At 34.8% G+C, this 27,487-nt stretch overlaps 2 protein-coding genes across 3 annotated transcripts in view; both read left to right on the top strand.

Annotated features, from left to right (window-relative positions):
• Positions 1-2,361: 2,361 nt before the first annotated feature.
• LOC113236847 (larval cuticle protein LCP-17-like) lies at positions 2,362-8,136 on the top strand. Of its 2 annotated transcripts, none has more exons than XM_026473049.1 (5): positions 2,362-2,391; positions 4,030-4,157; positions 5,026-5,098; positions 6,869-6,958; positions 7,907-8,136. In XM_026473049.1, exons 1-5 carry the CDS (start codon positions 2,377-2,379, stop codon positions 8,015-8,017), a joined length of 417 nt encoding a protein of 138 aa, XP_026328834.1. In that variant the 5' UTR covers positions 2,362-2,376; the 3' UTR covers positions 8,018-8,136. The 2 variants fall into 2 exon arrangements, with proteins under 2 accessions (XP_026328834.1, XP_026328835.1); XM_026473050.1 differs by lacking the exon at positions 2,362-2,391 and adding an exon at positions 2,671-2,697.
• Positions 8,137-21,278: 13,142 nt separating this feature from the next.
• LOC113236754 overlaps positions 21,279-27,487 on the top strand; it is a 16,045-nt gene continuing 9,836 nt past the window's right edge. Inside the window, exons 1-6 of the mRNA XM_026472922.1 lie at positions 21,279-21,308; positions 21,566-21,612; positions 21,796-21,963; positions 22,392-22,562; positions 22,638-23,099; positions 23,792-23,924. Of these exons, the coding sequence (XP_026328707.1) occupies positions 21,282-21,308; positions 21,566-21,612; positions 21,796-21,963; positions 22,392-22,562; positions 22,638-23,099; positions 23,792-23,924 (1,008 nt within the window). The 5' untranslated portion in view covers positions 21,279-21,281. The remainder of the gene's footprint in view (positions 21,309-21,565; positions 21,613-21,795; positions 21,964-22,391; positions 22,563-22,637; positions 23,100-23,791; positions 23,925-27,487) is intronic.

Raw genomic sequence — 27,487 nt, 5'->3', positions numbered from 1 at the left:
TACTTATAAGATATTTCGCGATTTCCTTTCGAAAATAGATTAAAAACTTAAAATATCTTTATATTATAATTAACCAAAGATTAATTGTCAAATTGATCAAATACCACCTTCGAAAGCAAATTCCTTCGACATGAATGATCTAGGAACAACGAGAATTATTTGATTGGTTTAAAAAAAAGAAACATTTATTTATTTTATAGTTAAACTATTTTTTATAATCTAAATCGCGCATTTTTGCTTTTTCAAACAAACAAACGTTATGGCTGTAAACCTAAGATGTCGATATGTACAATTTTGCTTTATTTCACGATGTCAGGATTCATTACAATTTTACAATTTTTTTTCTGTAAATGGTGGTGGTGAATGACCGCCCAGCAATAGAAGAAGACTAAGAAGAAGTTGGAATGTGGATGGTGATGATAGAATTAATAATTTGGAACAATTATTTTTTGTTTGCATTTAAATGATTTTAGCACGTCTCTTGGATGTAAATATGTACGATACGACTTTTAATTGGACTAAAGGCCAATTTAAATGGAGAGAGTTTATCGTCTCGAAGATACGATTATCGAAAGAATACAAAAAACTTTCCTCGTCTAAACATTCGCGATTATCGACCGTCCACGTGAGCGATAATCGCCTCGCCTTTCAATATTGAACGTCTCCGTGTAAACAGAACTCGAAAGCAAAAATCGTATTTCGAGTTTCTGTGCCAGTCGTTTCTACCACGAGTGCAGTGCGCGAGGGTGTTTAGATTATCACTGCTTTTGTAAGACAAGAATTAATGAAACAAGAATGAAAAAAATTTTGGATTAAGAAATGTTATAAAATTTGAAAAAAATAAATAAATTAAAAATGTATATTTCTATACAATGCAATGAACTTAATATCAGCAGTTCCAAATTTGAATGATTTTTGCGTCATTTTGATATATACATAGTCAATACCGCCGTAATCACTGAACTCGAATGGCAATTCTCGCACCCAAAACGGTTCGAACCGATTTGTACGATAATCGTATGAACTTGAAAATATGTCATACGAGATCGTGTTTAGACAAGTCGAAAACTCGTAAACAAGAATCTCCTTACCACATATTTCTCCGTGTAAACAGTCGAGGAGGTGATTAAGTTGCTTGCGAATCTCGTATGACATAATCGTAGGCGAGATTTTAGTTCTTGCCTGAATGTAAACATTATGATACGATAATCTTATGGCGATTATGGGTTACGATAATCGTGTACGATTTTTCGTGCGATAAACTTTCTCCATCTAAATGGGCCTTTATACGGTTTATACTGAGAAAATTAAAGATTCAAACTTTAAACCTTAAATGATCAAATTGGCCAAACAAATGTAAAAGTTGATAATGCATTGATTTTTTTACTGATATTCAAATTTCGAGGAATCGAGTCGTTAGATTCGTCTGGATTAGTTAATATTGGAGTTAAACGAGTATATATCCAAATGACGCAAAAAGCATTCAAATTTGGAACTGCTGATATTAAGTTCATTGCATGCATTGTACATTTTTAATTATTTTTTTTCAAATTTTATAACATTTCTTAATCCAAAATTTTTTTTCGTTCTTGTTTCATTAATTCTTGTCTTAGAAAAGCAGTGATAATCTAAACACCCTCGCGCACTGCACTCGTGGTAGAAACGGCTGGCACAGAAACTCGAAATACGATTTTTGCTTTCGAGTTCTGTTTATACGGAGACGTTCAATATTGAAAGGCGAGGCGATTATCCTCACGTGGACGGTCGATAATCGCGAATGTTTAGACGAGGAAAGTTTTTTGTATTCTTTCGATAATCGTATCTTCGAGACGATAAACTCCCTCCATTTAAATGGGCCTAGCATTATAAAATGCTTCAACTCGTCTTTACTACATCCGACCATTTTTAATTTAAGAAATTATGGACGAGGAAGTTAAATAATCATCATACATATTGAATAAAAAATTACCAAGAAATCTTTTTATTGGGAGTCTTACTCTTACCATTTATTATTCATGTACATATAAAAAAAGAAAAAAATCACCAAGGCGGCTGTACGGTGTCAAACCTTTGCTTTTTCCTTTACGGAAAGAATGAAGAGAAATTATTTTGTTATGACGCGATGTACGCGAAAATTTTGTGTCAGCCATTTTTCAGGTGTTAAGAAGCGTTTTAAGAAAGTATTTAAACTTAGGACACTGTTTTAGTCCTGTTAATAGAAAAATATTCAAAAAAACATTTTCTTGTATTTTTGTACTTTATCGTCGACGAAATTGTAATACGGAATCCTTTGATTGTAGATTTTACTCATTTTAATAGGAAACTTTGAATAAGAACTATGAAATTTAATAAATTTCAACTTGTACCTGCCGAACTATGATGTCATTCGAGGTTATTCTTCCCTACCAAGAAAGTAGTCTTTATTACACGGCAATAAGCTTTACAGAGTTGATGTTGCCTACCGGATCGTATTACGCGTTCAAAATAGACCCTGTGTGATCTTAACCTAGCAATCTATTAACATAATAAAAAGAACAAGAATCTTGTAATAAAATCAGCAAAATATGAATACACTCTTTTATTTAGAGGTCATAATTTTTTTTATTTCAATTCAAATATAAAAGCTGACTTCTTCGTGAGATACTTGTTGTTATTCGTCATTGCACTGACACAGATCTCTTCAAAATGAAATTCTTAGTGAGTAATATATTGCAATATTTATTTTATTGGTCCATCATCATCATCATCATCATCATCATCATCAACGTATTTATGCGTTCCACTGCTGGACACGGGCCAATGTTTAGGATATAGTTCGTCAATGCAAATTGAGGGCTTCACACGTTTTCCAAAGGTTGTGGACCTTCTTCGACGTGCAGGCTACATCACGATGTTTTTCTTTACCGAAAAGCTTGTGATAAATTTCAAATTAAATTTCGCATATAAATTCCGAAAAATTCAGAGACGCGAGCTCGGTTCCGAACCGAACAGCCTCTGCTTGAGAGGCGGCAGGTAAAACCATTAGGCTATCAGAAACCGGGGTGACAAGGGGCGTCGTTGTGATGGATTTGTGTGATCCCACGGCGCCCACTACACCTGGCCAAGAGGGTAAAAAGTAATGATATTTTTGTGAAAACACTTTACTACTTTGTTGTTATTATTAATCACCGAGTATATAACCAGAAATAGAGACGAAATAAGGGCCATACATTCGTGGTAACTCATCAGTGATACATCACTTATAAATATTAACTCTCGTTTGCACTAAAATTACAAATTAGAAAGCTGAAATAGTACAGCGCCATCCACTGACCTGTGTGTACGTCTCCGTATATTCCAAAAATATTCTGTATTTGTTGTAATAAAGATAATATCTCTAACAACGGCGTGCTGTTCTATTCGATGGTGTGGGGAAAAACAGCAAAACATCTATTTACAAAACAAACGGAATCAAATTTCATCGGTAATAAAATATTAAATATGTATGTTATAATTATTTATGCAAAAATCGAACACTCAGAAAAAACACTCAGAAAAAATTAGATCGAACACACAAAGAAAAATCCTTAGATCCGGCAGGACTCAAACTAGCGACTATATGGCTGGGTTTAAAAGTGCTCTCCCAATTAGTTGCGGTACGGGTCCGTAGTCCTTGTGAATTTACGAATTTCTCCATGTACTTTTTGCAATTTTTTTTGGGTTTAAATGACTTTTCGCCCGTAGCGCTATCTGTGAGAAATCTATAAGTTTGTTTTTCACTTAACGTTTCGCAGCTCAGTTGATAGAGCTGTAGTCGTTGGTTCGAGTTCAGCCGAATTGAAGTATTTTTTATTTGTCTTTGTTCGTACTTTATAATAATAAGAGTTATAGATTTTTTCAATATATCGATGATCATTGGACATTATAAATGAACTCAAGATATTGTAAAGTAAATTAAGTTCATGCATTCTTACATACAAATAGTTAAAAAAACGATGGTTTCGAGCTATTAAGATGAGATAATTCACTGTGGTGTGATATATTCTCCAGGTATTAGCACTTTGCGTGGGAGCAACGTACGCTGCGTCGACTGTGGCACGCACTGCCACCGGTAACGACTACGAAGCGCCCATCCTCCGATCAGAGTCTGACGTCAATGCTGAGGGATTCAACTATATGTAAGTTCGGGATATTCACTTTGGTCAACGTCATTGTTCTTTTTCTTTTTATTTGAAGTTATATGTTCTTTCAGCTTTTATATATTCTTTTAACAGAGGTCCCGGGTTTGATTCCTAGTAGGACCAATTTGGGAAATGAACATTTTTAAATCAATCCGGGTGTTTTGGAAACTGTCCCAAAATTATTTCTGTTGCTCTGGTATTCATAACATAAGGAATTCCCTAGTTTGAAACCAGGCACCTCGTGTGGTTACATTATTTAATGAAAAATCATTTTTTTTTATTTATTTGGTATCCTAATAGAACATATACAATATTCAATACAATATGAAATTTAATATCTATCTTAATGTATATATTCCAATAACAGGGAAACACAGCATTCTTAATTATGACATCATACAGACAACAACTACGGAACAGAAACAAATATAAAAAACAAAATACAATCCTCTCAACTTAGTACATGAGTTGCCATGTGCAAAATAAAAATAAACAAATTGAATTTGGAAAAAATACAACAGTCCTTACAATACAAATGGAAATCCAGTGATTTCCATTCAACCATTTAAACATACGTTTGACCGAAACGTATGTTTCAGTGATTTCCGTTAAAAATTAATTTAACAATACTCTCTGCATAAGCGCAAAATTGGGGAGTTTATAGCGAGATTGGTTGACTGGATCACATTTTTCATCGAATTGTGGAAAATTTGGTTATTATTATATTCCTATTTTTTAATATTTTATTAACAATTATTATGACTAATTAAAATTTGAACGTTAGACTTATTTATCAACTTAATTTATGCAAAAGCTATGTAGAACCGTTAACCAATCCAGTAGTAGCATTTTTTTTTGTTTCCAGCTATGAAACTGGCAATGGTATCTCCGCTCAAGCCCATGGAGCCCTGAAGAAGGTTGACAACCAAGACGTTATTGTAAGTAGTACTCGTTGTACTGTAATGTAGTTCTTTTTACCCGACTGCGAGAAGGTTATGTTTTTCAAGTGTATGTATGTATGTCCATTAAAGACCAAGAGGTATGTATGTCCATTTATATGTTTCCTTGTACAGCCTAAATGGCTTGATAGATTTTGACATATGAAGTGTCGTTAGATTCGTTTTGATTGTGGAAGTGTCATAGGCTAAAAAAAAATAGTCAAAATAGTGAGGGGGTTAATTTTTTCATCTTTCCAGCTAAATATTTTTGCAGTCGGGTTTTTGTTTCATAAGTACTTTTTAGACTTGTTTCTTCTTATTGAAGAGTAGTTTGGTGGTGGAGTAATTGCCAACTGCCCAGCACCCTAACTTTGAGTTCCAAGCACGTTATTAACACTAGTTATTTCAATACTTATTATTTAACTGCCTCCGTGGCCGAACGGTTACCATACCGGACTGCCACGCAGAGGTCCCCGGGTTCGATTCCAGGGCCGGGAGAAATATTTGTATGGCCTGCATTTATTTCTCTCGTGGGTTTGGGTGTGATTTGTGGTTGTCTATGTGTGTCCATGGCACCCGCGACACAGGGTTTCCCTAGTGCGGGGCTATGTTGAGTGTGTGCGTTATTATTATTATTCCTTATTATTAAGCCATTATATGAGCTTAGGAAATGAAACTATATTTCCGGATTTAAATCGCGTATATTTGTTTTTTTCAAACAAAGCGACGTTTCGGGCCCTTTACTGGTCCCATGGTCACGGTTGACTGGGATCTGTAAAGGGCCCGAAACGTCGGTTTGTTTGAAAAAAAAAACAAATATACGCGATTTAAATCCGGAAAAATAGTTTCATTTCCTATGTGTAACAATCGCGAAAACCTAAGAACTCGACATTATATGAGCTATCAAAATCATTACTTAATTTAAAACTACTTCATATATTCTATTTAGTGGACATTAAAAATGCATGCACTGTGATATTGACACTGTTATTTAAGCCAAATCGTTTATCTATATTTACAATAGTAAACAAATCCCCAGTATGGCAACCGTGAGAATATTAAAAGATACCATTCCTCATAGCAAGCAACTAGTAGCAGTAGATCTCTTTATGAAAGAGTTCGTCCAGGGAAGTACTGCCACCTTACCTATTTCTGCCGCCAAGCAGTAATGTTAGCATTACTGCATTCCGGTTTTGAAGGGTAAGGGTGCTGGTGAAATTACATGCACATGGGATTTGCTAATTTATGTCTCAGAATGATGGGCGCAGTGGCAGTGCCCCTCAGATCTTTGAGATTTAAAGCTCTAAGTCGCAGTGCAACTATTATGGACAGGCGTGTAGCTCACCACCAGGCACACGACTTGTTCGTCCCGTCACACGATATATTAAAAAAAAGTACCATGTACACCATATTAGTTTTATAAATTAAGGAATGAAAAAAAGGAGTTGGACATAAGAACCTCAGCCTCAGTTATTTTATCATTTTTACATTCGCTTTTAGGTACTGATTTTGTTAAAGTAAATCTTACAGACATCGTGCTTAATGTGTTATTAAAGTAACATAGCCTCTGAAAGAGGTATAATTTGATTCATAAGAATGCTAACTACAAACATCATTGTGTTTACTATATTTTATATCACATTTTTATCTTCGTCCTGAAAAATTACGTAGGAAGGTCATTTACTATCGTGACCTCTCTAGGCATCCCTATCTACACTTCATGGAAAACACAATATGCAGTTACTTATAGAAATATTTTTCTCATTTCAGAGTATTCAAGGCGAATATCAGTACCAAGCTCCAGACGGTACTAACGTCAGATTCAGCTATGTAGCTGACGAAAATGGATACCAGCCACAGGTAAATTCGACTATTGCCGAAAAGATTTATTAACGTATAAACAAAAACTAATAGTCGCCGTCGTCTTTTCCATCAAAACAAGGAAAATATACAAACATCTGAAGAGGCTGTATGGTATAACTTTTGCCCACTCAAATAAATGAATGAGAGAAATAATCAGTAAGTAACACTAAAAAAACGTCAAAAGTCATTCATCCCCCCGCTTGCCACCCTTAAAGGTGGAATATTTTCCTCATTAAATGGGGTCCCATTACCATTACCACTGCTGGGTACCTTCTTGTCAACAAAAAAAGAATCATTAAAAATCGGTTCTGAAATGATGGAGTTATCGCGTAATATATAAACAAAAAAAAAGTACATTCGAATTGAGAATCTCCTCCTTTTTTGAAGTCAGTTAAAAAGAAAAATAGCAAACTTTGTTTTTGGTTTTTGTAGTTACAGTTTTTACATGAATTAATTAAATTTTATGTAGATTACGTTTAGAGTTTGTTAGTTATTTGTTACCTTTTTAAGCTCTACGGTGAATGCTCGTTAAATAAATAATAAATTAATTATAATAAATGGGTGAAAATTTATGAAATTTATGAAGTTATGAAAAAAAAAAACTAGCTAATTCATACGCAAATGGACCAAAGACAACAGAGAAGAAATGAGAAATAAGACAAGTAGCCCAAAAGTTTGGAATCCAGTTTATTATCTTTGCAGTCTATTAAAGAATGTGGTATACTAGTGCTAGACAGCACGAATAGATCTATTCTGAGTATCTTGGGTATAACTTTGACCTTTGACAATAAAGAAAAATTACTCAGCTGGAATGACTCGATAAGTACAAGATAATTAATATAATAGGTCTTGTAAAAACGATTCTGCGAATTAGACGTATGAAAAGAACATTTAGTCCTAGTTATATGTAAGAGATTTTTCTAATATAAAAGTAATTTCTTGCAGAGTGACCTCCTGCCTGTAGCTCCAGAGATCCCAGCAGCCATCGTTCGTTCTCTAGAGTACATTGCTGCTCATCCACCAGCAGTGGAACATCACGCCAAAAAATTTTATTAGTGACGGTGCAACGGACAAAAGCTTAACAAAACAAATCGCTAGAGATGTTTATAGATCGTTTATTTTATTGTATATTACAATTATGTGTGCCAAACCTTTCGTTATTTGTTTCATTTATCACATTTAAGCTTACCAAGTACTCAGATGAAAGAATCTTATATTTTCTTACAACTTACGGGTGAATACTGCCGGAAGGATCAATATTATGTATACTTTGCTGACCGACTTTTCAATTACTACACTTAACAAATATAAACAGTATTTACAAATAAGACGGACTGATATTTGGAATATAATCATTTCTATATACGTCCCTTTATTATAGGCATGAGTTTTTATCAACTATGCATTGGTTATGTGTAAATTGCTGAACACCTTAAATACAGCAATAAGCCTACCAACATAAGTTGACATTAGCTGCGAAAAAATAATCAGGCGTTTCATTGAAGTAGGTTGGTTTGACTAGATAGTTGTTATTGTAGGATTAGGTAATAAATAATTTAAAAAATAAGTCCGATTCACTTACTTTTTAGATTTCTATTAAGAATTTGTAATATGATTTGGAATGATCGCATGAAAAATAAAAAGATAAAGTTTACAATAAAATTACAATGTCAATAATATAATTATTATCCATGGCTGTCAATACAACTTTTTCAGTTTTTAAAATACTAACTGACGGAAGTTGTGCGTCTTATGATAAGCCTTGGTACAGATGCCTTTCCATAGCAGTTGCAGTGCTACTCAGAGGTTTAAATTGCAAAGATCTGAAGGGCACTGCCACTGCGTCTGTCATCCTGAGACATATTAAGTTGACAAGTCCCATGTGCTTATGATTGCTCTAGCACCCTTACCCTTCAAAACCGGGACACAGTAATGCTGACATTCCTGCTTGGGGGCAGAAATAAATAAGGTGGCAGTACTTAACTGGACAAACTCTTTCACAAGGAGCTCTACTGCGTGGTCTCTACCGTGGTCTTACGCGCTTCAAGCACCCTTTATTCAATTCACGTTTATATTTTTTTTAATTATGTTTTTTTTATTTTTATGATACCAACTGACAGGCCGAACAAGTCGCGCGCTTGATGATAAGCGACACGCCTGTCCATAACAGTTGCTGTGCCCTTACAGCTTTAAATCGCAAAGATGTGAGGGGTACTTCCACTGAGCCTGTCACCCTGAAACAGGTAAGGGAAGAGAAGGGTAAGGCTTCAAAACAGGAACGCAGTAATGCCCACATTACTGCTTGGCGGCAAAAATAGGTAAAGTGGCAGTACTTCCTGCACAAATTCATACACAAGGAGCTGTGGTTACTAAACAGTGCGTTCATATTATTATTATTACCACTACTTTAAATAGCACAGTTTATAATTTTACAAAAGCAATAAAACATTCATTTTCATGCGCCTCGTTAATTCAGTCTGCATGTTAAAATGTAAGGTTTGTTTGAACGAGCATGATCATAAAGTGGCCATCTTTATAGTTAAGAACCACAAATTTTTAATTAATATACCGTAAACAGGATTTCTAGTGCACTAGCCATGTGTAATTATTGACATATAAGTAAGTCGTATTGCGTATTACAATGTAAATATTACTTACTTACTAACTTAACAAGTCTGAGATCTTTACGTGTATGTAGGCCACGGCCGTACACTAAAGTACAACAATAAAAATAATACTGTTACAAACCGAGTTTTAGACTCTTGTGATTGTTACATTTTGAAAATGAAATTATGTTTCCTAGCTTAGAATAATAACGCATAGAATATTAGATTCATATCATACGAACTGTCACAAGTGAGGCAAAAATCAAAGTCATGTAGGCGTAAGCAACGTGTACTTACGCTCGTCGGCACGCACACAAATATTCAAATAATGATGCCATGGAATAACATTTCCCTCAAAAGTGGGGAAATTTTATCTACCTTAACTCATCATTAAGTTAAAGATGCCTACAGATGTGCCCGACATTGTCGATCAGGTGCCTACAGATTAGCTCGATTTTGACGATCGTTACTGTCGATCGACAATATCGATCAGGTGCCTACAGATATGCTCGATTTTGTCGATCGACAATGTCAAGTGACAAGAATTTTCAAAAAATTATTTTTGGTAACCCTTACGGAAATGGCATTTATATCTGAATAAACGATGGTGGACACGACTTTTCAAATAAATACAATATGGGTATCATTTTCGGGGTATTTGGTGGTGCACATTACGAATATGGCACTCATTTCTAAATCCAAGATGGCGGGCACGATTTTTCGAATAAAGGCAAGTTGGGTATTGTTCTCAGGGTATTTGGAGGTGTTTATTACGAATATAGCATTTATTTCTAAATCCAAGATGGCAGACACGAGTTTTCAAATAAATGCAATATGGGTATCATTTTCGAGGTATTTGGGGGTGCTCATTACGAATATGGCACTCATTTCTAAATCCCAGATAGCGGGCACGATTTTTTGAATAATGGCAAGTTGGGTATCATTTTCGAGGTATTTATGGGTGTTCATTACGAATACTCATATTGCTTTTATTTGATTTAGAATAAGTGTCATATTCGTATAGAGCATCCTCAAGTACCTCGAAAAGGATACCCATATTGCATTCTTTGAAAAATCGTTTTTGAAAAATTCTGCAACCATCGCGATATTGCCTATTCTAAAAAAATTACGTAATATTATTCTTTTGAAACAGAATAGCAAAATGGGGAGAAAGAAATCGATTACTTTGCAACATTTTCGTGTTTTGTTGCGACGAAATTAATTTTCGGTTTTAGTGAATATTTATATAAAAATACAAGTTGAAACGCGTTACTTTCTTGTGAAATGTGATGTTAGTATCTATTTTATGTTTGTCTGACGTATTTTTACAATCATTTACTGCACATTTCGTCATTTTTAGCTAAAATTCTGGAGCTGTTCGCGGTGCAAGTTGACCTTGAGCACTGACGGCCCAACCGCTCGTGTAGGCCCATTGGGAGCGCTAGAATTTGCCTCACTTAGCGTGTGCGGACTAGGTTTCTATGCGTTATTATTCTAAGTTTCGTGGTATGAAATTAGTATGTAAAGTCAGTCGTAACCACGAGATTTGAAACTTATGTTCATGAAAAAAAATTTACGCGATTTTCTTCTTAAACGTTTCCTCATTACTGTTCCATTTCGTTATCTGTCTCCATCGGTAGCGCTCAATCGGCTAGTGGAGTGTAACGCTGACTGTTGAAGAACAACTGGAGCTACATGTCAGTTGTTTGTTTTTGTCAGTTTCCTGAGATCTGGGATCCTACTCTCGAAGCACAAAATTCCTAGTTACGGCCGTTTTCCCACTGTGGATGACCTACTCTCTACTAGGAGGATTACTCTCGAAATCCATCTTTTTCTTCTTCTTCTTTTAAATGTTATGGCCCTATCGAAGTAATCGATAATTTCACCAATGTCATGTTGAGGAACACACGCGTTTTTACTCAAAAATTGACCCGTGAATTTCAACTTTTGACAGAATAGGAGCATCTAGAAATCTTTCCATCCTCTACGGTAAATCTACAATGACAGAGAACACAGACTATTGAAACAAATTTTTTTTAAATAAATTTACACATCACATGCATCGAAATGTTTTTTTTCCATCCTCTAAGATCGAAATCCATCGACGAAAATACTTTCCCGAAGAGAAGGGCCTTAGAGGATGGAAAAAAGAAGGGCCAGATCGACTGTCAAATCGCGTTGTCATATATTCATAATTCTAGTTCTAGCCCCGATCGAAACTCTGTTTGTAGGAAAAAATAATTGCATTAGTATTTTTTTGGCCTGTTTCATTCTTATAGGATGGAAAAAAAGGAATTCATTCAAATAATGACACATGAATGACACATTCAAAATACAAAATTTCTTACAGCAGAGTTTAATGTCCAGTTAGGAATTAAGAGCCTTTGCGTATTTGAAATGAGCGTAATCTGCGTGTATACGCGCATCATTTGCGCGTATACGTGTCGCAGACGCTCTGCAGTGAATCGATTCAAACGCGCGCAAACATTGCGTTGCAAACAAGAAGCTTATATAGTACTACTTTCATGTAGTTGCTTCATAAAAAAAATTAAGTAAAATTAACAAACAAATTAAAATTATCTGTTATCAAAATGCGCGATAAATACGCGTGTTTTCAGAGCGTCTACGGCGCGTATACGCGCAGATGTCGTGCGTTTATGGCGCGTATATGCACGTCGTCGGCGCTTAAAAAATACGCTGTGTGCATAGGCTCTTAGATAGTTTATTGGTGATATTTCATTATTTCACGACATTTTGTAGGGTGTAATTCTACCCAATAATACTAACAACTAATTCTTCGTATATCTAGAAAGTTGTTCATGTTTATTGGTAGAAGCTATTCTACTTTACCCATTCTTGCCCGCCGTGACAATTTAGGAACACTTCATTATTGAGGGTATATAAGAAATACTTTGATTGTAGTTAACGTGTTGTTGCTTCATTGAAAAGATGAGACTGCATTGCTTAGATGTACATCGGAAGTATTTATAATACTATTAAGTAAACTCGTGTAATAAATGATCGAATTTCATTCATAGAATCTGCACTAACGCATATACATGTTTATGATTACCACACAGTTCAGCTCAAATATATGTTATGTTGTATCTTTATTACTTCAAATTTAGTATATAAATAAATTCTTTAAAACTTCAAATAAGGTAAATAAATATACGTAGTTATCTCTACCCAATGCATGAAAATTTATAACATTGAAAATATTACTGCGCCAATTTTGGTACAACGGCTACAAGAGTAGTAATATAATTGCTACTCATTTTTATTTATTTTTTTTCAAGTAATCAGTATGAAATGTTTTACCGCTAGTAATAACTATCGAGGGCTGGAAGAAGCTATAAATTAGATCACAGAAAATGATGACAGGAAGGAGTACGATTTTTCAATAATTCCACTAGAGTCCAGCGTCATATCTGATGAAGATGAGAGCTTTGACGAATTCATTATTCCATCAAACTTACCGAAGTTAATAATATTGGCTTTCTTGCCGATTCTGAAGATAGTGACGATGAGCCATTGTCTACCAAAAGGTCAAGACATAGCAATACATCGGTACGGATAGTAGTGCCCATACTGCCTCAAATCGACTGCTATCGAAATTACTTTGGTGAAAGTGTTCTCCAAATTATTAGAAGACCTACGAAGAAGTACCTGCTTTAGTTCCTTTTTACAAGGTTGCGAAAATCTTGTGAAAGGACAATTGAAAGACTTGACACCAGTTCAAATATTTGAAAAGTTATCGACTATGAAGTGCATAAAATGATTGTTGACTTTAGCAACTTGTACGTGTATCAAAGTAATATGCACAACTTTAGTATTACTATTGAAGATTTAAAGACTTTCTTTGGGATTCTGATACTGTGTGTGTATAATAAATTACCAGAAAAACAATGTACAATAGGATGAGTGGAGTGGAAGCAATGGTAGAGTAGTAGCAATAAATCAGTCCATTTCGCTGTATACAATTGGTATTCAAGTAAAAAAAAACTGGTGGTGGGTCTTATTTACATACAATGAACACATCAAAAGCGTGGCGATTATATATAATCTCTAAAGAAGACTATTTCGACGCAGTATAGCCAGATTTTACCGAAGGCAAATAATTCAAAGGTCATCTGGTCGCCTTACTTCCTAGAATTTTGAAAGTTTGCAATTGAATGACGTTAATCATGACCTTGAAAAGCTTCCAACGCATGTGCGATGCATGGTGTGCCATAGCAGAAGCCATTGCGGTTGCAAAAAGTGCAAAAAAAGATTTGCAAAGAAAAATCTAGAAAAAGTTTAGAATATTTTCACTCATAAGTGGCCATGTGCCACTTTGGGTACACCCCAGTGATTTCCTGGAAAACGCATTTTTTTTACTTTTTTCGTGACTTTCCCATTTGTTTTGCTTTATTAGAGAAAATAACTAAAGAAATTTTCTTACAATTATCAGATGTTTTTATTTGGCCACTAATGGGTTAAAATTCATGGCGATTTGCAACCAGTACAATTTTTTTTTACTTGTAGATTTTTTGTTTGCGTTCATGGATAATGATTTAATAAAGCTTTTTATTATACCAACTGATACGAACATGTCATACGCCTGCTGTTAAGCGATACGCCTGTCCGTAGCAGTTGCAGTGCCATTCAGAGCTTTTAATCGCAAAGATCTGAGAGACACTGTCTCACTTGGACAGCCTGTCACCCTGAGACATTAGTTGAAAAGTCACATATGCCTGTAATTTCACCAGCACACTTACTTTTCAAAACCAAAACACATTAATGCTCACATTACTGGTTTTCGGCAGAAATATGTAAGGTGGCAGTACTTCCCTGGACGAACTCTTTTACGAGGCAACTACTGGCACCAAACTTTCTCCTTAGTGGAGGACGTTGCTACTGCAGGGTCGTGATCCTGAGCTATTGTTTGTAACTCAGTAAATTATTGCTATATCAGTTATTTCTGTATATATATGTATGTTGTAGTGTTTTTGGAAATAAATAAAGATATGGAAATAAGTAAAGCATTTTATTAATAAATTATTATGATTTCATTAATACTGACACTATTTTAAATTTAATGTTAAAACTTTTAGAAAACAGATGAGGCAAACATTGTCAAAAATAACAGTGATGTCAAATTCATGTTCAATCCTGTTCAATTCAATCCTGAATAATAGGAAATACATCTTTTTTTGGATGAAAAAAGTTACTGATTTAACGCTTTCAAGTTGCGTGTTCTTAACAGTATAGTGAGTCAAATAACTGTGTAGCTGCTGGACTATACGACCCCGTTTTCAGTATATTTTATGTTATATGGGATTTGTGTGTATAGTTTTGAAGTCAGTAGACGTCCTAATCCAAACTTTTTGAAAAATATCACACAATACTCAATAAAAAATAATACAATAGGTATACAATACAAAATACACGCAATGATCATTCCCATGATTTACTGTAACACGCTATTTGATAATAAATTATAATATATTTACGTTTTATGTATTTGGTAGAGTAACATTTTTTTATTTGGTGTAATATGTTTTTTACACGTCTAACTTATACCAGTATTATGTACAAGCTTACATCAGGTCAATAATTCAGAAAATTTTAAACACAAAGAATTCTGAGACAAGTTACAATACTAAATTATATATAATTATAAATATATAATTTTAGATTTGTTAATATTATTATTGGTTTATTGTCATTGTTATTATTATTTCATTTTATTATTATTATTTTTATTATTATTATTAGATAAATAATATTTGATGTTTGTTTGCGATTTGTGTGTGTGATCGACAACGTAGAGCTGCCATGGTCGGGTCGAGCTGAAAATCAGGGCTGAAATCACTACAAAGTGATTTCAGCATTTCCCTGAGCTCGTGTCCGTCACACACATATTTTAATTTTAATTTTAATTTTACATTATTTTTTTTTTAAATAATTCATTAATTCAGTAAATTGCGTAATTATACATTGTTTATCCCAATTTCTGTAAATTATTATTATTATTACTTATAAAGTTTCTTTTTATTATCATTATTATTATGTGTGTGAAAATAAATGGTTTAAATGGTTTAAATGGTTTAAATTACCAAACTGTTAAAAAGTTCCGCATATTTTTGTAAAGAAAATGAAAATATAGTGTCAATACATTAGTGTAGAGTTCAAGGCTAATGATCTTGTCCACTAATGTATCAAAAAACTTGTTTGATTTGTTAGGTACCTGCCTACCCATTACCTATTTATGTTAGTCATAAATTTTCTACCCGTATCAAAGCATCTCCGAATTTTTGAAGATACAAACAAGATATTGATAGGTTATTACGGATAGGTTATTTATTTATCTTATAATTAATTAATTAATTTGTATCATAATGGAGATAAAAAGAGAAATAAATGTATAAGGTAAATATTGTAGGTGTATGGAGTTGAACTAATGAACCTGAAACAATGAAAAATATTTATTTTAGAGTACGTTGGTAGTAAGGCTTACCTTACTTGATGTTTTGGTAGTCAAATAGTCGTTTGTGGGTAGGTGCTTTGAACGCTGATCTCAGAATCAAAATAAGGAATCGGCCATGTGACCATAAATCACAGCAAAGATGAATCCACCTATATTTTGAATGGTCAAATTTAGCATACTTGTATGGAATTAGATTAACATTTGTGGACAATTGACCTTGACGAAATTGGTTTTTACCTTTTTTGTAACTAAATGTAAAAATTGGTAATGTTATTTTACTATTACATAGAGTTTTTCTTGCAAAGTTAGTGTATGAAATACAAAACTACCTGGTTTAATAAGATACTATACTCTGTAACGTCACTATTATGTTCAACTCGCGTACTATAAAACATGTATTAGAATTTAAATGTTGTAGGTGCTGGATGAGGAGATCTTAGTTTCGATTCCCTGTATTGGCAAATCAACTTTCTAAATTGGGTTCTGGTCTGGATCTGTTGGTACCACGAAGTGAATTCCATTTCTCTTCCTCATAGTACAGAGAGTTCTCTCGCTTGAAACTGCTGCAGGTGAAATTACAGGCACATGGGGCTTGTTAACTTATGTCTCAGGACGATGGGTGCAGTGTCAGTGCCCCTCAGATCTTTGTGATTTAAAGCTCTGAGTGGCACTGTAACTGTTATGGACAAGCGTGTCGCTTACCAGCAGGCGCACCACTTTTTTATCCCGTCACGTGGTATCATGAAAGAAAGAGATTAGGTAATAAGCATGTAGTGATCGCACATTATTATTTACATTACTATAGTATGCAGTGAAAGCAAGAAATAGAACCATAAAAATATTTACCGTCCTATATGACTCTATTAGTTCAGTGATAATAATATTACCACATTACCTATTTCTGCCGCCAAGCAGTAATGTTAGCATTACTGTGTTCTAGTTTTAAAGGGTAAGGGAGCTGGTGAAATTACAGGCACATGGGACTTGTCAACTTATGACTCAGGGTGACCGACGCAGTGGCAGTGCTCCTCAGATATTTGCGATTTAAAACTCTGAGTGGCACCGCAACTGTTATGGCCAGGCGTGTAGTTTACCATCACGCGTACGACTTCTTTGTCCCGTCATTAAATATTCAAAAAAAATATTAATAATATTTAATTGTCTAACGACAACAGACAACATTATATATGTTGCTCTTATCCCAAACTAAGTAACTAAAGCACTTGTGCTATGGAAATGTAACGGTATCACAAACATTCAGACCCGAGACAATATAGAAAAATTTGTTTCTACATTAACCCGACCGGTGATCAAACCCACAACCTTAGAGATGGCGACCATAAAAACTGGTGTGCGAACCACTTGACCAGAGACGTTGTCAATAATTTATTAATTTTGTAAAATTTACGAGAAATAAATCCGGATACCTGACCAACTTGACAAATGACCGACGCCACTCGCATGAGTCGTCTCTACAGGTGCCTTATCTTACCATCCAATCCACGGCAACGTCATAATGTCAAGATGGTACGAGGATGTTAATTAATTAAGAGACGAGAATGATTCTCAAACTTTATAACTTGAACTGTTGACATGCCGAAAGCAAAATATAGTAGTTACGTTAAGTATGGAGTCAACCCTTAAAAACTATAACATGAACTTTTAATAATAATAATTGAGGCTATTAGTGCAAAAACGATGTTACCCACGTTTATTTTTTTTTCTAGTATTTTAATTTTATTGAAGAAATTAATAGAGTGTCTGGGAAACTCGAAGATCGACAGCTACCTTGCCCAACGCATTGGCATAGCCGTTCAAAGAGGGAACGCTGCCAGCATCTTGGGCACCTTGCCGCGGGGACCCAATTTTGTTCATATAATTTAATCCTAGTTTTAGTTTCTAATATTTATGTTTTTATTGTAAGTTCCTTGTATATTTTAACTCATTGTCGTTCTACAATATTGCATTAAGTAATAATAAGTAATATAAAAAGTTATGTACATAATTTATATAATATTCGGATGCTATTATCAAGTATGTAAATATTGGTCACATATGATTAGTACCTTATATGAAATTATTTTGGCTAATTTTAAAATCCTTCATTATCTTCTAAATGGATTTCATGGGATTACATTACCTTTGCACTGATAATCTTCAATTTTATTTAAGAAGAAAGTACAAGATATTATGATTATAAGCAGCAATTAAAAATTTTAAGTTTGTAAACTCGAGAATTTCGATTGAAACCATCACTACCTATTCCAATATCGAGACCGTATCCATAGAATTCGCGGTTATCACATAACAAACCATCGGTTTGCTATACATTACACACGGATCATTGTACACGGCAAACAAAAAAATACGATTTTGTGAATGTGTGTGTGTGTATGTGTTTGTTTGTGTGTGTTGTGAATAGAAAAATATGATACTAGAGAAAAACTTATTTTAATACTAGAAAAATATTTTCTGCAGGGCTGCCCCCTATAGTATCATGATCAGAAGCCTGGCAACATCCCTTTGAATAGCTAAACTTCTACGAGGCGATCTGACTGGTCGGTCGCTAGAAGTTTTGCCTATGAGACCTACAATTTCAATGCACATATATACATATTATTGATTTTATCGTATAATCTCGGACTTCCTGCTATTAATATTGACGTCAAAAGGCAGTGTCGCATCGTTTGGCATCACAGATAGGGAATCCTTGTCGTCTGCTGAAAGAGTTTGGATTTAGGGGAAGATGACGTCGCTATACATGTTTTACTGCCTCACTGTGAGAACACCAGCTTCAGAATGTGGAATAATCTCTTGCTCTTGGTTCAAAATTGATTCTTCAACACCGCTTTTTGTGCACGTTCAAGAGCCAGTAGGCAAGTCTTACGTGCACCTAAATGGGGATGGTATTGATTCGCACAAACTGTGGCACACTAAGATAAGCGTATCTGAATAAAATTGAGGAATACTGATTGCTGAAACTTACTACAAGTGTAACGATGAGCTGATACAAAATGTTGAAAGCTTGGAGACTTGACCTGTTTCTCGATTAAAATGTTTCGTCATCGAAATATGAAACAACTGACGTTTTAGTTTAAAAAATATTTTTCCAGAGGAAACAAATATACTCTCCAAAGCCCAACTACTTATTCATATAAAAGACATCAACGACAGTGGGTACAATTTGATAATAAAATCATATACTTGATTATTCACCTCTAACTGGAGTAGGTAGACACGTTATGCTCTCACTATATTTCTTTGGCTTCTTAAATTCATATGGGACTGTCATACACACCCTAAAAATGTATATAGCCCTATATTTTAAAATATAAAAGTCATGTCCATCCACATTCTCTCTATTTACGAGTATTTGTATCGTTTTCCTACTAACTTTCATCCGTTAAATACCGAAACAACGGAAACTTACTTTTTCTGTTCTCGTCGCTACGTCATCTTTCACACCACTACATTTTCCGACTGTTCTTTATTTTGATTCTAAGAGTAACACTACAAACATAGCCAAATGCTCATCTCTCTACAGCATAACTTATTCCTTAATCGTGAATGTTACACATAGGAAATGAAACATGTTTTTCGGATATAAATCGCGTAGGTATATTCGTTTTTTTTCAAACAAACCTAAGTTTCGGACCCTTTGCAAGTCACATGGTCACGGTTGACTCAGTCAGTCACTCCCTATGCTTTCAGAAATTTTTGTGACATATCCAATATACAAGCCTGGGATTATTACGTCTCTCATTAACTACAAGGAAATGCATTTGAAAGAATTTGGCTAATAGAAGATTATTTGACCTAGTGAGATGTATTCGAATTGAAGTGTGAAATACGCTTCGAAAACATTTTTCTACGTAGGGACTATACATTACTTCTCGTTGAATACAACTACGCTGGAATGCAAGTCTACTCAAGAAGGAGTGAAAGACGCGATGACATATTATTTGATTATTTCATGTAATTAACTTTTTTAACCATGGAATTAACAACATATGAAGTAATGTTGTTTATAATTTTGTACGATTAATTATTATGCCGTGAGTTGTTATACACTATGTTGTTTTTACTCGTGTATATATGTATGTATGTCGGTTGTTGTTGACTAACGCTAGAGTTCCTTGTAAAGGAGTTCGTCCAGGATATTACTGCCACTTTACTTACTTCTGCCGCAAGCAGTAATGTGAGGTTTTGAAGAATAATGGTGCTGGCGAAATTATGGACAGACGTGTTGCTTACGACCACGTGCAAGACTTGTTCGCCCCGTCACTTGGTAGTATAAAAAAGGTATGTGTTGTTAATTTTTAATGTGTTCCTAACCTTTATAGGCTATGGTAAGATTTCATTAAGGGCTCTACACCACAAGTCTGTAACTGATCCATGTACACATCAGAAAAGTTTCTTTAAAGCCGAGTGGCCTAAGTAATATGTACGAAATTTTAAGCCCTAATTATGTAGTGATTGCATATAATACTTTTACTACGAGTAAATAAAATCATGAACCAGAACCAACATTTACTGTATATTTTATTAACAATCCATGACAACAAAAGCATTTTTCTTAGTAAATTTTAATTCAATTATTAGGGTAGGCGAAAGTTCCACCATACAGCCTCTTCATATATTTAGACGAAGGTAAATAAACGCTACAAAATAAAAAATTAAACAGATAAAATAGAACTGGCCAAGTACCGCATACACGTTAAACAATATTTTTTATATAAAGATTTATAGCCCAGTTACAAGACTTTTAGGCCAACTTAACCAATCAGGAGGCAGTATAGCGTTTGACTAGAGTTCTAATTTGATATTTTAATTCATTGACCTGTTTTCATTAGTAAAAATACGACGTTCCTTTTTTGAAACTCATTATAGTTCCGTGTACAGAACTTTAATGAAATTTTTCAGCTCAGTGGCGAGTACCACAGACAATAGAATTTTGATTCAGAATTCAGCGCCTATAGGATATCGTTTCTGAAATTATAATTGACAGATAAAAGTATAGGAGTAAATTAAAGTAACGTTTTATTTTGAAGTATGGATACTTTTGTTTTTTACTGGAGTTCGCTTCGCTTATCGGATATTGATTAAATACAAAGATTGAGAAACGTTTGTATCAAGTAGTAAACGAGATGAACTGGACATGAAAATTTACTGTACTAAACTATAAAAAGGTATAAATAGGCACAAACATTAGAATTAGCACATTCAAGTAGGTTAGCGCGGGATGTTAACAGATATGCGGGGTTTCGCTGTAAGTTAAAGGATAATTCGCAAAATTCAGTGCTTTTTAATAATATAAATTAGTAAATAGTTAATAGTGCTTTTTATAATAAGATACGATGATCAAATTTATAGATCATATTTTTAATAATTTGATACAAAATTAAGTGATTATCTGGTCTTTATGTGTATGAATATCGATTATCATAATTTATAGTCTATTATTCGTTGTTTGCTTAATTCGTTAATGCCAATATTTTTGGTTTAAATGCTGTTTATTGGTTTTAGGTTCTATGTTTGTGCGTGACAGTGGCCGTCGCCGCTGAAACCGGAAGGTACTAGTAACTGGATATACGTTTCTAAATTTAATGCAATAGAAATCAGTCTTAATAAAATAAAAACTTGGTTAGGTATAATAAGAAAAGTTATAATTTGTATGTGATGCTGGGTTGGAAGAAGATATAGCATTTTAAACACCCAGAAATAGATATGTAAATAATGTACTGCAAATATTCTAGGATTCAGCGGCAGGTGTTCCCTGCGGCGGCTGCGGACGCTAGTCGTTACAACCCGGGCAAATACGATGTAGGGCGTTACGAAGCTGGCCGTTACGACCCGGGTCGTTACAACCCCGGCAAATATGACAACTCCGGTCGCTACGTGCCTGACAATTCAGGCGCTTATAAGTAAGTAACTGGAACTTTTTGTAGTGAATACATTTTTTAAAATCGCATTAAATGTAAAAGCGACTGATTTTTCTATGTACTAAAAGTATTATACATTACTCTCTATAGTAATTTACATTGTGTTTATACAAATCGATGGTAGAAATTTAAAACGTCGTAAGGCACATTTTGTTGTAAAGGAAAATGATGTCTCTTAGGACATTTCAAATTTCCACTGTCGATATAAGGGTAATAATTTCGTCGATGTATCGAATTTTGAAATGTCGTAAGCGCTATTTTGTGGTAAGAATGTTTTTCATTACGACAAAATCTCGTCGTAATTTAATAAAAATAAACTTTTGCCAAATATATTTTTTGTACCTATTTTTCTTTGTCAAACAATGTACTCTTGCTACACACGAAAATAATTTATTTGTTTCTTTCCAAAGCGGTGATCGTGGTGACCGCGGTGGTGCTGGCGGTTTTTACACTGGCTCTTCCGACCGCGGCGGTCCTGGTGGTTTCTACACTGGCTCTTCCGATCGCGGTGGCCCCGGAGGCCCAGGAGGACCTGGTGGTAAATATGCAGGCCAAAACTACAACTCCGGCGGTGCTTCCAGGTGAGTACGAATCTTATAAGCGACTTATGAAGAAAACTATTCAAGCATATCTTATATAATTTTTGAACGTTTTAGTGGAAACCGCGGAAGCGTTGGTGGTCAATATACCGGATCCGGTGCAGGTGTGGGGGTAAACTCTGGTGCCAAAGTGAGCGCAAACTCCGGAGCCAGAGTGGGCACTAGTAGTGGAGCTGCTTCTGTTTTCGGAGCTGGTGTTGGCTCTGGGGCGTCCAGTGCTTTTGCTACCGCCAACACCGGCCGCTTAGGCAGCGGCGCTGCAAGCAACAGTGGCAAATACGACTACAAATATGGCATCATTCGTCAGGAAAACGACAACGAACCTGATGGTTACCATTACCTGTACGAGACTGAGAACACGATCCTCATGGAGGAAGCTGGTAAACTAGCGAAGATTAACAATGAGGAGTCGGCTATGAGAGTGAAGGGCTTCTACGAGTTTACGGCTCCCGACGGTGTCACCTATAGAGTAGACTACACGGCCGACGAAAATGGTTTCCACCCTACTGGTGCTCACTTGCCTTAAATCTAGTCCATCACAAAAACTATTTAGAGAATTATATAAACAGTTTTGTAGTTAATTTAAGGTACTCTTAATGCGAAAATACCGTTTTTATTGTGAGTCATCTGTACTTATGAGAATAAAAGATGTATTCCATGGTTTATTTCTTTTTCAATGCTTCATAATTTTATTACGTTACCATTAACATCAAAATTATTTTGGAAAATTTACTTAATGAACAAAGATCAAGAGGAATTTGTTTCGAGATAATTAAATAAAGTGTGATAATAGGACTCCATATTGCACGTTTCAGAACGGAAATTGTGTGGAAATATTTTTTTTATAATACCAACTTGCCTGATGGTAATCTACACGCCTGTCCATAACAGTTGCATTGCCACTCAGAGCTTTAAGTCGCAAAGATCTGAGGGGCACTGCCACTGCGCCTGTCACCCTGAGACATAAGTTGACAAGTCTCATGTGCCTGTCATTTCACCAGCACCCTTACCCTTAAAAACCGGAACACAGTAATGCTCACATTACTGCTTGGCGGCAGAAACAGGTAAGGTGGCAGTACTTCCCTGAACGAAGTCTTTCACAAGGAGCTCTACTGCTACTAAAATGTATGTAATAGCACCTTGTTTCATTGCATGGAAAGATCTTCTTCTTATTGTACCGATGGCATACGACGTAATGCTTGCCATCGTAGTGAAAGCTTTGCCAATCGGCGTAAGGTACTCGCCGATTATTGCCCACGGTGCCCTAGACGTACAGAAAAGGAAGGGTACGTCGTAGGATGTTGGGGAGAATGGATAGATCTGTCTGATAGAGCTAAAACGCGGGTAAGTGACAAAATATTTTTTTGAGATATCAAAAACAACCATAACCCAGTTAGATAGGGTAAGTTTCGATAAATCGAATACGTTAACTATTTTGAACAGTTTTTAAAAGAGAACTTTGTGCCCTGTCTTTTGCTGTTTAAAACGGATATTTGACTATTTGTCACTTAGCCTGGTTTTAGTTAGTGGACGGCAGAGGTATACACGGGTAATAATTAAAAATGAATATTTTACAGAAACTATTGTAAGCAGATTTATATGGAATTATGTATCAATTTGTGCTTAAAATATAGTAGAAGAAAAGGACCGAAATTTCAAATATTGATTGCGTACAACTAGAATAATAAAAGTTATTTCATTCACACTGCAAACAAATAAATCATCTAAAATCTCTGTTTAACTTAGTACAACTCTTAACTATCTCAGACATTTGCTTCATAAGCATAAACTCCAGGATTTTTCGTGTACATAACAAATATTACGTAGGTTTTATACGATGTACTATAATACTTCGAAGAGGTTAATAATAAATGTTTTTACAATTGATAGGGCCTTTTTGTTATAAAAAGTACGAATAAATATTAAAATATCAGTGTTATAATGAATTTATGTCGTTTTATGTACTAGTTTACTTCCAACAAAAGCCAGTATGCCGTTCATAAATATAGGTTTTTGAAGGGCATACTGGCCTATAAACGGTTAGCATTGTGGGCGCTAGATGAGATGATATATAGTATATATATATATATATATTATATTTCTTTTTTGTATGTTTGTTACGTGATACCTCCTGCGTTTGTGAACCGATTTTGATGTTTTCTTTTTTTTTATTGGAAAGAGCAATGGTGGGACCAGTGGGACCATCTATATTATATTATATTTATATCTATATACAATAAAACAATATACTAAATCCGATACAGTCCACATGCAAATTCGCATTTTTTTTGCGAATTTGCATGTGGGCAAATTTCTTACATTCGCTTACAAGTAATATCAATAATTGATTTTCTTCTAAAAAAATTTCGATCAACCTATTTTATTGTTATGGAATAATAGTTACAATGATTGTATTTAACACAGATCTAAGTCACTTCGTGTTGTACTGCAGCAAACAATTATTAATGTCTGATTGGTTTTGTTGACCGTTACGTCTTCCAAACCTGACTTGTCGAGTTCTTAAATGTTCGCGATTGTTACACATAGGAAATGAAACTATTTTTGTGGTTTAAGAATTTATTTTCTCAAAAGAATTATACATTCACTTAAATGAGAAACTTAAATGTAGTAACATTACATAAGTTATAAACACAGTACGTAGTGCGACAAGCGCTAAATGCATAAAATCTATGTAATACAAATATGACATTTTTAAGACGTGGATAGGTATTATATAGATAATTTGGTTTGTGATTTCAAACAAACCAACGTTTCGGGCCCTTTACTGGTCCGATGGTACAGGCACGTGACCATGGGACCTGTAAAAGGCGAATTTGGTTTGTTTGAAAAAACAAATACATGCGATTTATATCCGAAAATCAGTTTCATTTCCTATCTAACATTACTTAGTTTTAACATGGTTTTAACCCTCTCAATGTAATTTCTATAGTGCATTTTTTTAATGTAGAGGTCGTACCAAAGCACTACTTTTAATTATATATCAAAATTCATTATGGTTTCATCATGTCATTGATTAAATTATTTTATAGTTTATTTGAGAACCTAGAATGATACACAGGGCGCACTATAAGTTTCCGGAACTGGCCACTTACATAAACAATATATAAAAAGTAATTACAACATTTAAAAATGGAACTCTTTGGCTGTAGAATACATTTTGTTTCATCTGACTGTCATTTGTTTTTACATTGTGGCGTCATTTTAGAAATTGATTGTCTACATCACCATGGATGTAACTCGTGAAAATTTTCGTAGTATGATTTTCTACGACTTTAAGTGTCATTTAACAGCTCAGTGGAGCTTTGCTCGACTTGGTTTGCAGAATTCAAACGCGGTCGTGTAAATCTCATTGACGAATTTCTTGATGGTCGCTCGTCCACTGCCGTGAACAACAAAAACATCGATGGTGTGCGCCATATGATCAAAACAGATATGACATGTGATATACCACAAGATTCGGGCATCTTTAGGCATAGTCATGAGTCAAATACAATCAATACTACACAAACATTTGGGTGTGAAAAAGCTGTTCACTCGGTGGATCCCACACAATCTGACTGAGGCTCAAGAAACGGATCGCGTCACCTGGTGCAATGCCATGCTTATCAGATTCAACGAAGGGGCGTCAAATTTGGTGTGGGACATAGTAACAAGTGACAAAACATGGATTTATAATTACGATCCCAAAACAAAGCAGCAATCGAGCGTATGGGTCTTTCGAGATGAGCCGAAACCAACCAAGGTTCGCGTGCAAAGTGTCTGTAAGCGGATGATTGCTTCTCTTTTCAATAAAACTGGACACGTGGCTACTGCTGCTATGGAGAATCGTTGTACCGTAGTAGTGATTGGTACACGACAATCTGTTTGCCGGAAGTTATTGACACACTCCGTAAAAATAACCGTAAATGCCGTATCATCTTGCACCATGATAATGCCTTTAGATAGTTCTCACACGGCCAGACAGACAAATAAATTTTTAAAAGTGAACAACGTTGACCTTATGATTATGCTATCCCGCGTACAGTCCCGACCTGGCACCAAAAATGAAGAACCAGTTACGCGGTCAACGATTTTGATCACCTGAAGAGGCTGTCGAAGAGTATGAAAGATATGTTTCAGAGATTGTAACGGAGGAGTGGCATAAATGTTTTCAAAATTGGTTCATTCGTATGAAAAAGTGCATTAACGCTAACGGAGAATATTTTGAGAAACAATAAAATCATTTCGGACCATTTATAATATTTTTTTCTTATTCATTCCGGAAGCTTATAGTGCGCCCCACGTATTATGTTAGTGGCTTATATGCTTTCCAACATGACGAATGTGCCACCGAAATGTTACGATTGATAAAATTAACAAGAAAATTTATAAAAACTTTTTGTCTCGTATCCGCAATAACTGTAATTTTTACACGATTACATATAGTTTATTTATTTAGTAGCAGTAAAGCTCCATATAAAAGAGTTCGTCCACGGAAGTACTATCATCTTACCTATTTTTACCGCCAAGAAGTGTGATTATTATTGCGTTTCGGTTTTGAAAAGTAAGGGTTTTTTATTCTTTATTTATTTAGGGACTTTGATCGTTGTTGAACATGTCAGCCTCATTAGAAAAACAATACCTAAAGAAAACACTTAATGTAATCATCAATCAATACATCAAAATACCACGTATCCAAACATGTATACAAAATCTTCGCAGCACTACATGTTGGCTTCGACAAAACAGATTGAAACCACTCAACGTTAAATATATGGAAGCTGGTGAAATTACAGACACGTGACACTTGTCAACGTTATCATAAAAAAACATAGATGAACAATCTCGCTGTTGACTTTCTTAGTATGATGGTAGAAGACGACCAGTACCGATGCCAGTGCGTCCAA

The sequence above is a fragment of the Hyposmocoma kahamanoa genome, unplaced genomic scaffold (assembly GCF_003589595.1).
Source record: "Hyposmocoma kahamanoa isolate Upper Pololo Valley unplaced genomic scaffold, ASM358959v1 92, whole genome shotgun sequence".
Classification (NCBI taxonomy): domain Eukaryota; kingdom Metazoa; phylum Arthropoda; class Insecta; order Lepidoptera; family Cosmopterigidae; genus Hyposmocoma; species Hyposmocoma kahamanoa.
The sequence above is the reverse complement of the archived record's forward strand: the minus strand, read 5'-3'. Positions and strand labels throughout refer to the sequence as shown.